This window comes from Pecten maximus, chromosome 7 (assembly GCF_902652985.1).
Source record: "Pecten maximus chromosome 7, xPecMax1.1, whole genome shotgun sequence".
NCBI lineage: Eukaryota > Metazoa > Mollusca > Bivalvia > Pectinida > Pectinidae > Pecten > Pecten maximus.
The window spans coordinates 29,065,794-29,079,157 of NC_047021.1; the positions used below are offsets into that span (position 1 = coordinate 29,065,794).

Genomic DNA, 13,364 nt, shown 5'->3' on the forward strand with positions numbered 1-13,364 from the left:
TACAGAATTTCTGTAAAAGTTGACTGTTTTGAGGTGTGTGGATATGTGGTGAGTGGGTTGAATTATAATTATTATACTGTTGTGTTGGTATGACTGGTGACACAACGGTATACCCCACCTGTAGTTTATCATCACATGGGTATGTAGTAAGTAAAGAAATGTAGGCTTGTGTATGTTACAGACAATTGCAATAAACCAGGATATATACTTATACTCGGTCTACACTCCTAGTTAAGATTTATTAAACTGTTTAAGGAGGCCAAGAAATATAACTTCAGCATCACTAGTCCTTTGGGGCAAGTTTGAGTTTAGAGGTATTCATGTATACTAGTATTGCCCATAGAAAATTTCTCTTGCCTATCTGGCAAGCAATGACCAATATTCAATTGTCCACAGACCTAATTTATACTGACAACGAGTCTGTACCTGGGATTTTTCTCGCTCTGTTTAAGTATTTTAAGTGTTTAAGGGTTTGAGGATGAAATTGTACATTTACCTCATATTCTTTACCAACTTAGAGAAATGAAAATGAACATTTTTGTTTCCCAAATATGATTCCTATATAGGCAGTTTTCTGTAGTTAACAGGACATTTTTCTGAAGGCATTCTAAGATCAATTATGGAAAAAGGATCCCATTCTTAATTGACAACTGGCCGTGGGTCAATTATATTCATATTGAAGACAAGTTCCAAAATTTACAGTTTAGTCCTGAAAATGTTATTCTCGATTCACCCAATTTCTTTCCAAAATGAGGCAAATAGATGAAGGTCCTATCCCAAATGAGTAGGGAAAAATGTGGCTGCAGATTCAAAATTATATTTTAATCATGTGGGTCCTATCTTTGAAATCACACATGTATATAGGCTCCTTCCCATGAGACCAGGAAAGAAAATGTCAAACAGTCATCATTGTTCATATATAACTACACTTTGTATAGACCGAGTTTTAGATAGTTATGCAATGAAATTAAAATTCAACTAAAGGTGAGCTGTTAATTTAGATCTAGTCAAAGTAGCTGTACAGGAATTCAAACTAGATAAACGTACTTTTGCATGACAGTCGTGGGGGCAGACCTTGTATGTATGACAGGTTTTTATCTGGTTCCATACATCAATTATAGAATATCGCTGTGATAGGAAGTAGCTATAGGAAATCAATACTTGTTGCCTGTCATTCACTCCACAAATACTGCTGGCAAAATAAAGGACTGGCTCAATTTCATAACTCAATAGTGATTGCATGCCTGTCTACAGACAGGTTATACTTATACGTACAATGCACAGGTACATGTATTTAAGATATGTAGTTTTCGTATGAGTCCCAGGTGAATTTTAGTACTTTTCAATTTCGTTAATGTATACCTGATAGTTTACTTTTTCTCCATTTAATGTCTCTTAAAAGTTCATTGTGTTACCAGGTTATTTTTAGGGAAGGCTCCATTTCCACCTCCTCCAATGATAAAATATTTTCATAAATGTCTATATACATATATATCCTGAGAGAAATTTATTCATCATACATAACATACATTATAATATACACTTTCATCTTCAAAATAATTTTGGAAGAAAATAAACACTTGGGTGAAAATGGAGGTCTTATCAAAATATGACTTCAAAGTACAATAGTCTGCTTTTGATTGTATGTTCTTTGTAAATGGCTGTGGTTTTAGTGATGATGATGATGATGATGATGATGATGATGTGGTTTATGTTTCAGCCATATTCAACTTTTTGGGAGATGTTAAGGACGGATTACGTCTGCAGATTGGAGAAACTGTCCATATATTGGAGGAGTATGGAACCGGAGCAAAGGGTCAGTACATTGTCTTAAACAAAGGAATTGGTTGGCTGGCTTGTACATTTTGAAGTCTTAAATACAGTCTCTCTGACACCAAACTGTTGGAGCATGCTATTTTGGCTCAGTTGGTACTAGTACTGTTGGTATAGAGTCATGAGATTATCACAACAGAGACCTGTGTTCAATTCCTGTCCCAGCACTTGACAGGGATATGTCTTTTTCTGTTTTTTTTTCACACATGCATGTACTGAAGATATATTAATCTGTTCATACGAAGAGATCAAGTGCAGAATTGTTTTGGTTTCAGCTTTTTTATGTTGATAGATAATATAACACCTGAGAAAAAACAAAGGCACCATTTCAAACAGAAGTCAGGAATTTGATTATATTTTTCTTAGAAACGAAGCCTGTTTGACAATTTTGGACTTGATATCTAAAAAGTTTCTGTGTTTCTTGTCCTTCAGACAGCATTGATATCACGTAAATTATTTATCGATTGCCCAAAACCTAAAGGGAGGGCATTTTTTACCTCATTCTGTGAATTCTGTATTTTGGTGTATTATGATAAAGTATTATTATACTCGAGGTATGTACAGGAAATTTACTATAAAAGGTATAGTAGATTAGATATTCTTTGAGAATTATCAAATGATGCATGTCAGTTTTCACAGTACGTTTTATGAATGCTCAATGATTTGCTGAACATTTTGCCCAAATTTGTATCAAACGTCATCAAGATTCTCTGATGATTACCTCATATACAAATCTGCATTATCATGTGCTTCTATTTTGAGAATTTGTCATGTTTAAACTATTGTCATATGTAGTTATAAATTCTCTCAAAGTCAGAGGTTATCAAAGGAAGGAAGTGTGAAATGAGGTTTTAAAGCATTATAAAAATAGTATGTGTTATCTAAACTAGTGTGGGCACTGATCTTCTTTTATTTTTGTTTACTTTGTTAAAAGGCCTGGTCATATCGCCAACTGTTTAAAGCTCCCTTCATATCACCACCCGACAGCCAGATATGATAGGGAAAAAATAATATGAGCCCACATTAGCACTTCAATAAATCTCTAGTCCTAATTTCCATGGTCTCATTCAAGCGTAGATGCACAAAGATGGTCGATGTAAAGTTTGTAAGTGAATAAATTAATTAAATCATGCCCTACATATGTTAATACACCTGTTCATTTTGTAGGGTGCTGCTTGACATGTACACTTGTTATATTTTATTGTACAGTCTTCAAATGTTAAGTGTTTTATATCGCTGTGACAGCTCAGGTTATTTTGACTGTAACCAATAATGTCCTTCATTTTGGCTATAACCAACCAGTGTCTGTAGCTATAACCATGCAATGTCCTTCTTTTCATCTATAACCAATTTCTGCCATTTTTTCTATAACCAATGTTCATCATTTTGGCTATTACCAATTCAATGTCCATCATTTTGGCTATAACCAATGTCCGTGATTTTGGCTATAACCAATTTCCGTCATTTTTGCTATAACCAATGTCGGTCGTTTTGGCAATAACCAATAGCCAATGTTGGTTGGTCATTTTGGCTAAAACCACCTAGCTATTGCAATGTGATTTTAGCTAGAATCAATATCCTTGATTTCAGCTATAACCAATGTCTGTTTTCAGATTTATAACCAATGTTCATCATTCCATTTGTTTTCATAATGTCAAACATTTTTCTGAGTGAATAGTGGCTAAGGGATGTTTTACATTATGTATATGATATATATTGTGACACAGTTTCATGATCGTCTGTAAATTTATTCATAGCATCTTTATGCTGAGTCTCTGTGTGTCATTTACTATGGTGACCTTGATAATCTGCAATCTAGCAGGATGTTTGGATTTGATAAGGGTATACTTTTTAAGTTTAATTTTTTTGTGTGAAATTGTTGAATGGATGGTGTCTGAGATAACACAAGGTGTTTACATTGGCCTATTTATATAACTCAAGATGCTGAGTGTGCATGAGTCGGAATATTGACTGTCACATGTAGATGTGGTGCTTATATACTTGTCCCTGTCTCTACAACATTGAAATCATATTAAAAAAAACGAGCTTTATAATGTTGGTCTCGAGGATAAATCAGAAGTCGTGTAAACTAAGGGGAGACAATCTGGTGTTAGAATTCAGCTCGGCAGTTACAAATGCTTGGTGTCTGATGGCCAGTTTAATGTCCTTTGAAGGTAACAAAAAAACAAAAATAGAAATAAAAGAATAGACAGGAATAAAAGAAAATATAACCCTGATAAAATACTAGCCACAATTAAACTCTTGGCTAGAAAGGACTTCTCTTTAGTTCGATTGGTCGAGTGTAAAACTAGTAATCCAGAGGTCCCGGGTTCGATCCCTATCGGGGGGCATTGAAAATAGATTTGATTGATCATGCTCTCTGTTACATTGGCTTCCATGTAGGGACTCAAGAATTATACTTAATGTTACTTGCAAAGTATATCGCTGTAACCAATAGAAACTCGAGGACAAAATCTTCCCTGGAAGGGGAGTATGTAACCCTGGTAAAATATTAGCCACAATATACCTCACTGATAGAGAGAACTTCTCTTTAGCTCGATCATCTCAATAGGTTGGATGTAAGACTAGTAATCCAGTTGTCCTGGTTTAATCCCTAGTAGAGGCATTTAACTAAATTTAAATGATCATGTTCTCTGTTAAATAAAAGATAAAGATTTAAACTTTTTAATAGGGATTGTATGTAAGGTTGGTCTTATACAAATGTATATACAGAAAGCTAAGCCTGCAGGGAGATTCACATTTGCAGTTGCCTTTTACCATGCATATTTTCTTGGTTTCTCAGAGACATCAACGAGACATATACACCCCTGTCCTCCTGGAGGGGGTAATAGTGCTATAGGTATATAGATAGCTGATGATGAGTGTTGACAGCTGAAAATATACCATATCATGCTGAAGTATACATGCTTCATACACCCCTGTCCCTTGGAGGGGGTTTAGTGTATATAGATAGCTTAGTGTTGACAGCTGTAATACCATATCATGTCTAAATAAACTGTATCGTAGAGTATCCACACACAAGTACTTGTCCTTTAGATGTAAGCAAGATAAAAACACATATATATATATATATATATCAGTATTTTAGGTTGTATATAAGTATATTATGATCCTAAAGGAAATGATTTAAGTGGTATATAGATTATATGTCACAAAGTTGAAAGATGAAAGTATATATGAGTCAATTTTCTGATTTCCTTTGATAGGGTTGAGGTGTTTGATGATGGATGATATGTGGTATGGTGAGATACATCTGTGTTTAATTATAGGCCTGTCATTATCTACATCATAGGTCGACATACAATGTATAACACGAATATCACTAGACTTTACATAGGAACAATGTATAGACCTAAAGGTTATGAACTTCCCTGGAGTGACTAGGTGTGACAATTAAATTCTCTGAAGGGACTAGATGTGGCTTTGAACATCACTAGAGTACTAGATGTGACCATCAAATTCCCTGGAGTGACTAGACGTGACCATGAAATTCCCTGGGGTGACCAGATGTGACCATTAAATTTCCCTGGGGTGACTAGGTGTGATCATGAATTTCCCTGGGGTGACTAGATGTGACCATGAATTTCCCTGGGGTGACTAGATGTGACCATGAATTTCCCTGGGGTGACTAGATGTGACCATGAATTTCCCTGGGGTGACTAGGTGTGACCATGAATTTCCCTGGGGTGACTAGGTGTGATCATGAAATTCCCTGGGGTGACAAGATGTGACCATAGATTTCCCTGGGGTGACTAGATGCAGTTTTGAACATCCGTGGAGTGACTATAACTGTGACCATGGACTTCCCTGGAGTGACAAGATGTGACCCTGAAATTCCCGGAAGTGACTAGATGCGGCCTTGAACTTTCCTGGAGTAACGAGATGCTACTATGAAATTCCCTGTTGTGACTAAATATAATTGATGTGTCTTTAGAATTCCCCTGAATTGACCATATAGATTTGACCATTAAATTTCCCTGAATTGACTCTATAGATATGGCCATTAAATTCTCATGAATTGACTCTATATCTATGGCCATTAAATTCCCCTGAATTGACTCTATAGATATGGCCATTAAATTCCCCTGAATTGACTATATAGATATGGCCATTAAATTCCCTTGAATTGACTCTATAGATATGGCCATTAAATTCTCATGAATTGACTATGTAGATGTGACCATGAGATTCCATGAAGTGACTAGATAGGTGTGACCATGAGATTCCCTGAAGTGACTAGATGTGACCATTAAATTCCATTGAAGTTACTAGGTATGGTCTTGAATTTCTCTAGAGTGACTGGATATCTGTGTATCCAATAATGGTCCTGAAAACTAAATGGAGTCACTTGGAAATTTTCTTCTACTTACAGTTTAATCTGTCTAATGATTTAAATACTTTAAACAAGATAGCCTTTATTTCCTGCCATTTGATAGCCATTGGCCTGGGACCATTAAAAGCTATTCACCAATGTATGTTTGTGTTAGAGAGGCTGTTTGTAATTACATCAACAGATTGAACAACAAGAGTATTGGATGAGGTTATCAATTAGTCATGCAGTGTAGGGCCTAATGACCAATACCACATTCTCAAAGTAGTAATTACTGGCAAAATGCTCCTAATTAGGTCAATTTTACCATATATGGCTAATAGATAAATGTGTCGTGATTAGGAAATCTATGCCAATTAACAGTTGTCTGGCCCTGGTACAGGACCAACATATAGTCAGAGCTCAGGCTAAATAGTGATGGCAGCACTATACTTTTCTCCAACCTCAGATGATCCAGGATTTTGCCATGTTGGGGGAGGGTGGGGTTGTAGGCTTAAACTTTGACATGGCGAGTTTTATTTAAAAACCTCTGCATGCATATATACATGCATTTTCAGAGTTTGAAATTAGGGGTGGCGGGTGATGGTTGATCTAGCTTACTAAACTGATATCCCTATTGATACCGCACACAACATACGCTGGTCTGCATCATGTTAATGTATCAATTTTTATATGCTGAATTTTAATAATAAAACAAAAACAATTAGTTAACACTGTGTGGCACCTGCTTCAGAGATGCATCAATGACATATGGTGTTGATAGGTATAGACATGTAAGTTGTTAATAGGTCTTCATTATCAGTGCATGACAGGTATGTATAGCTGTATAATCTAAGATACATTTTTGTATGTACAAAACACTTATTGACAGTAAAGACAAGTTGGTATCAAATTTTCAGATTGACCTTTTAAAAAGACAACAGGAAACTAGTTATATAGATGATACTGTACCAATCATGACAAATTACCGGTAGGTTTTGACAATATATATATGCTGTAGTTATATAGATGATACTGTACCAATCATGACAAATTACCGGTAGGTTTTGACGATATATATAGGCTGCAATATGTGTGATTCTGAATGGTGTTTTTTTTTAGAATCTGGATCGGATCATTTTTCATCTTCGCATGAGATATATTAAGATTTATATATATCTATCTTCATTTTAAAAAGGTTGATTTTTTAATAAGATAAAACAATTTTCTGGATTTAAATACATATCAGATGGTACATGTACACAGCTGGACACAAACCTGTCAATCAAATGTGGAGCTGGTGGAGTGTTTGTAATACATAACTATCCTAACATCATTACACAGCTATAGACATGTGAACTTCGTAACATCATTACCCAGCTACAGCCATGTGAACCTCCTAACATCTAAGCTATAGACATGTGAACCTCCTAACATCATTACACAGCTACAGACATGTGAACCTCCTAACATCTAAGCTATAGACATGTGAACCTCCTAACATCATTACACAGCTATAGGCATGTGAACCTCCTAATATCATTACACAGCTATAGACATGTGAACCTCCTAATGTCATTACACAGCTATAGACATGTGAACTTCGTAACATCATTACACAGCTATAGACATGTGAACCTCCTAACATCATTACCCGGCTATAGACATGTGAACCTCCTAACATCATTACCCAGCTACAGACATGTAAACCTCCTAACATCTAAGCTATAGACATGTGAACCTCCTAACATCATTACCCAGCTATAGACATGTAAACCTCCTAACATCTAAGCTATAGACATGTGAACCTCCTAACATCTAAGCTATAGACATGTGAACCTCCTAACATCATTACCCAGCTATAGACATGTGAACCTCCTAACATCATTACCCAGCTATAGACATGTGAACCTCCTAATATCATTACCCAGCTATAGACATGTGGACCTCCTAACATCATTATCTGGCTATAGACATGTGAACCTCCTAACATCATTACCCAGCTATAGACATGTGGACCTCCTAACATCATTACCCAGCTACAGACATGTGAACCTCCTAACATCTAAGCTATAGACATGTGAACCTCCTAACATCATTACCCAGCTATAGACATGTGAACCTCCTAACATCATTACCCAGCTACAGACATGTGAACCTCCTAACATCATTACACAGCTATAGACATGTGAACCTCCTAACATCATTACCCAGCTATAGACATGTGAACCTCCTAACACCATTACCCAGCTATAGACATGTGAACCTCCTAACATCATTACCCAGCTATAGACATGTGAACCTCCTAACATCATTACCCAGCTATAGACATGTGAACCTCCTAACATCCCAGCTATAGACATGTGAACCTCCTAACATCATTACCCAGCTATAGACATGTGAACCTCCTAACATCATTACACAGCTATAGACATGTGAACCTCCTAACATCATTACCCAGCTACAGACATGTGAACCTCCTAACATCTAAGCTATAGACATGTGAACCTCCTAACATCATTACACAGCTACAGATATGTGAACCTCCTAACATCATTACACAGCTATAGACATGTGAACCTCCTAACATCATTACCCAGCTATAGACATGTGAACCTCCTAACATCTAAGCTATAGACATGTGAACCTCCTAACATCATTACCCAGCTACAGACATGTGAACCTCCTAACATCATTACCCAGCTATAGACATGTGAACCTCCTAACATCTAAGCTATAGACATGTGAACCTCCTAACATCATTACCCAGCTATAGACATGTGAACCTCCTAACATCATTACCTGGCTATAGACATGTGAACCTCCTAACATCCCGGCTATAGACATGTGAACCTCCTAACATCCCGGCTATAGACATGTGAACCTCCTAACATCCCAGCTATAGACATGTGAACCTCCTAACACCATTACACAGCTATAGACATGTGAACCTCCTAACATCATCAACTGGCACAGAGGTGTGATATAAAACGAAAACAAAAAAGTGAAAAAAATAAGTGATCAAATTATATAAGAAAAAATTGACTAGATTAAAATGAATCAAACAAAAATCTTTATTTTGAATTCATTTTCATAAATCAACTTGAGAAGAATTAGAGAATTTAAGAATTCTGAGCTGCATTAAGTTTATGTCTCAATCTCATTAACATTTTCTTGATTTACTTCCTGTAATTGACACACTGAAATGTTAGTTTATATGATTTAATCAGTAAAAAACAATTTTGTGTGCATTAAAACAAAATCTGTTATCTTGGAATTAACCTTCATGTGTATTGAATCAACTATCATTACTTCCTAGTCTAAACATAGCAATCACCACTCAGATTACATGTAGGATAGACAAAAACAAAAAAAGTATTTGTTTCAGGTACATGTATTGAAGGACTCACACATGTTTCACCTGAACCAAGTCCCTGAGGAAAATGTGTTTCTTAGGTAGGTAGCTGTTTTCCTGAATAAATAACATATGAAATGGGTACTTTCTATATACGAGATTAAAGAGTAGGGTCTTGAGACTTGGAAAATATAAAATATACACTCCTACTGAAAATAGAATGACGTAGGATTTGAGGTGTAATTGCCCTGGTGGGGGTTCCCAGGGCTACTGTCTTGTGAGTACCTGTGTGCTGATCATATGCCATCGATAAAACCTATACAATAACAACATTTATCCGATAGAAAAAACTTCAAACTTTAATTTGATATGAATTTGACATCATTTGAACTTCAAACGAGTGAATGAAGGGATGGGGTCCCTAGTAATAACATATAGTAAATTATTTAGTTGTGCAAGTCCGAAACAGGAAAAAAAATTAAGTGGGAATTCAATTGGTAATAATTGTACATAATCATTTAATATATCAAAATTTATATTTAGAGCCCTGTATGGATAGCTATTATGGTGTCAAGAATGGGGTCAGGTTCCCAAAGCAGGAAGAAATTGAACCTTTTTACATAATTTTGCCTAAATCAATCTTTGATACAAATATCTGGTATTAAAACGCTCTTCCTAACAGGAAATCTAGAGTAGAATAAGATACTAAAGCAAACATTTTTCTTTTCTTTATGACAGTAACATTTACACTGGGTGTGTTGTCCTTATGACAGTAACATTTACACTTGGTGTGTTGACCTTATAACAGTAACATTTACACTGGGTGTGTTGTCCTTATGACAGTAACATTTACACTGGGTGTGTTGTCCTTATGACAGTAACATTTACACTAGGTGTGTTGTCCTTATGACAGTAACATTTACACTAGGTGTGTTGTCCTTAGGGCAGTAACATTTACACTGGGTGTGTTGACCTTATGACAGTAACATTTACACTGGGTGTGTTGTCTTTATGACAGTAACATTTACACTGGGTGTGTTGTCTTTATGACAGTAACATTTACACTGGGTGTGTTGTCTTTATGACAGTAACATTTACACTGGGTGTGTTGTCTTTATGACAGTAACATTTACACTGGGTGTGTTGTCTTTATGACAGTAACATTTACACTGGGTGTGTTGTCTTTATGACAGTAACATTTACACTGGGTGTGTTGTCTTTATGACAGTAACATTTACACTGGGTGTGTTGTCTTTATGACAGTAACATTTACACTAGGTGTGTTGTCCTTATGACAGTAACATTTACACTAGGTGTGTTGTCTTTATGACAGTAACATTTACACTGGGTGTGTTGTCTGTATGACAGTAACATTTACACTAGGTGAACTGTCAGTAGTTTTTTTTTTGCTTCCTGTTAAAATATTGAAGTACAGAAATTTTCATTATTTGTATTATTTTGATTTACCTCTCCAATATATTGAACCTTAAGAAATAAACAGACATACTTACTAGGTATATATACACATCAGATTGTGTTACTTGAAAATAAATGTTACAGTTACTTTGTCAAGTGTCTAAGCTAGGTTTCATTGGACTGTTAGTTCTGATCAGTTCATAGACAAATTTCGACAATTTAGCATTCTAAAGTGGTGTAAAATAGGTCAATACGGTGTGGCATACTGCAATGTCATACGCTCGCTGCTGAAAATTATAGGTCAAGGTCACTGCAATAGGTCAAATGTCAAATATCCATGTTTGCTTGTCTAGGTCATACCTTCTGCATTTTAAATGTTATTCAATAGAAGGAGAATACTGTTATCAGTATGTTACAAATGTCTGGACGTCCAGATTTGAACATTCAAGCGTTTAGATGAGGGGTATATGTGGGACTTTGTGCCAAGGAAAGATAATTTAGATGAAATTTTAAAACAAAAGTGTTGAGTGTGTAGTGATTAGTATACTCCTACACATTTAGTTGAATAGAATACTCAAAACAGGGAAATTCATACTCCAGAACACTCAATGTCAGCCTGTATGATTATTTTTTCCTGGAAGAAATATGAAAAAAGTACTAGTTATCTAAAGTACATTCCTGGGTGAAAGTTTTATTTTCAGTATGAATACTGAACATAATATTTTGGAAATGTGTTTTCCCATATATTTCTGTGTTAAATTTTTGCAAAAACAGGTATTTCAGTATTTTGAGATTCTGACATAGTAATCCATATACATTTAATTTAACATAACTACCGTCTAGAGAGCTTAAAACAACAGAAAATCACAATGATATATGAGGTAATTTTGTGTGAAACCAAATCTTAATATTTAGTATGTACTTTCATATAAGTGGTATACATGTATATTATGATATAGATATTGAGGATGGGAAAACCTAAAATGCGCTGTTACTTCATTGTCAATTGTGTGCACAGCTGCAGTCGTCCCCGCAGCTATCTCAGTCTGTAATGGGCTTTGTTTTTACCGATAGGCTGTGTGTATTACCCTGGGGCTGTCCATGTTTTTGTTTGAGTTGGTTTTACCAGTAACATCACTCAAACATCTCCATTTAATGGTAGTTAATTGATGTTAATTGATATTTTACACCATGGCGTTTTGTTTTAAGAAATTTTCGTTGAAATGAAATGTGTAATTTAATTTTAAAATGTTGTGGAAAATATGACAGTCTTTTATCAGCACATCTATATTGTCCTGTGGAATTCAGACTTGTTTTAGGAATGATTCACCAAAGACCAATTGAATTTGTAAAATGGCAAAACAACTGCAGATCCAAATCTGAAACTTCAGTTCTTAGTAACAGTTGCATTTTGACTGGTGTTATTTGCAGTTTTTCCTAGATTGGTGAAATACACTGGATATAAAGGTGTTACACACTGGCCACACAGTATCTACATCAGGTGTAACACACTGGCCACACAATATCTACATCAGGTGTAACACTGGCCACAAAGTGTATACATCAGGTGTAACACTGGCCACACAGAATCTACATCAGGTGTAACACACTGGCTACACAGTATCTACATCAGGTATATCACACTGGCCACACAGTATCTACATCAGGTGTAACACACTGGCCACACAGTATCTACATCAGGTGTAACACACTGGCTACACAGTATCTACATCAGGTATAACACTGGCCACACAGTGTCTACATCAGGTATAACACACTGGCCACACAGTATCTACATCAGGTGTAACACACTGGTCACACAGTATCTACATCAGGTGTAACACACTGGCCACACAGTATCTACATCAGGTGTAACACACTGGCCACACAGTATCTACATCAGGTATAACACACTGGCCACACAGTGTCTACATCATGTATAACACACTGGCCACACAGTATCTACATCAGGTGTAACACACTGGCCACACAGTATCTACATCAGGTGTAACACACTGGCCACACAGTATCTACATCAGGTGTAACACTGGCCACACAGTATCTACATCAGGTGTATCACACTGGCCACACAGTATCTACATCAGGTGTAACACACTGGTCACACAGTATCTACATCAGGTGTAACACACTGGCCACACAGTATCTACATCAGGTGTAACACACTGGCCACACAGTATCTACATCAGGTGTAACACTGGCCACACAGTATCTACATCAGGTGTAACACACTGGCCACACAGTAGTACATTAGGTGTAACACTGGCCACACAGTATCTACATCAGGTGTAACACACTGGCCACACAGTATCTACATCAGGTGTATCACACTGGTCACACAGTAGTACATTAGGTGTAACACTGGCCACAGAGTATCTACATCAGTTGTAACACACTGGCTACACAGTATCT

At 36.2% G+C, this 13,364-nt stretch overlaps 1 protein-coding gene across 6 annotated transcripts in view; it reads left to right on the forward strand.

Annotated features, from left to right (window-relative positions):
* Nucleotides 1-13,364, forward strand: part of LOC117330492 (dedicator of cytokinesis protein 3-like) — a 181,857-nt gene that overhangs the window by 3,634 nt on the left and 164,859 nt on the right. For all 6 annotated transcript variants that reach the window (XM_033888798.1, XM_033888802.1, XM_033888799.1 and 3 more), the window contains exon 2: nucleotides 1,721-1,816. In XM_033888798.1, the coding sequence (XP_033744689.1) occupies nucleotides 1,721-1,816 (96 nt within the window). The remainder of the gene's footprint in view (nucleotides 1-1,720; nucleotides 1,817-13,364) is intronic.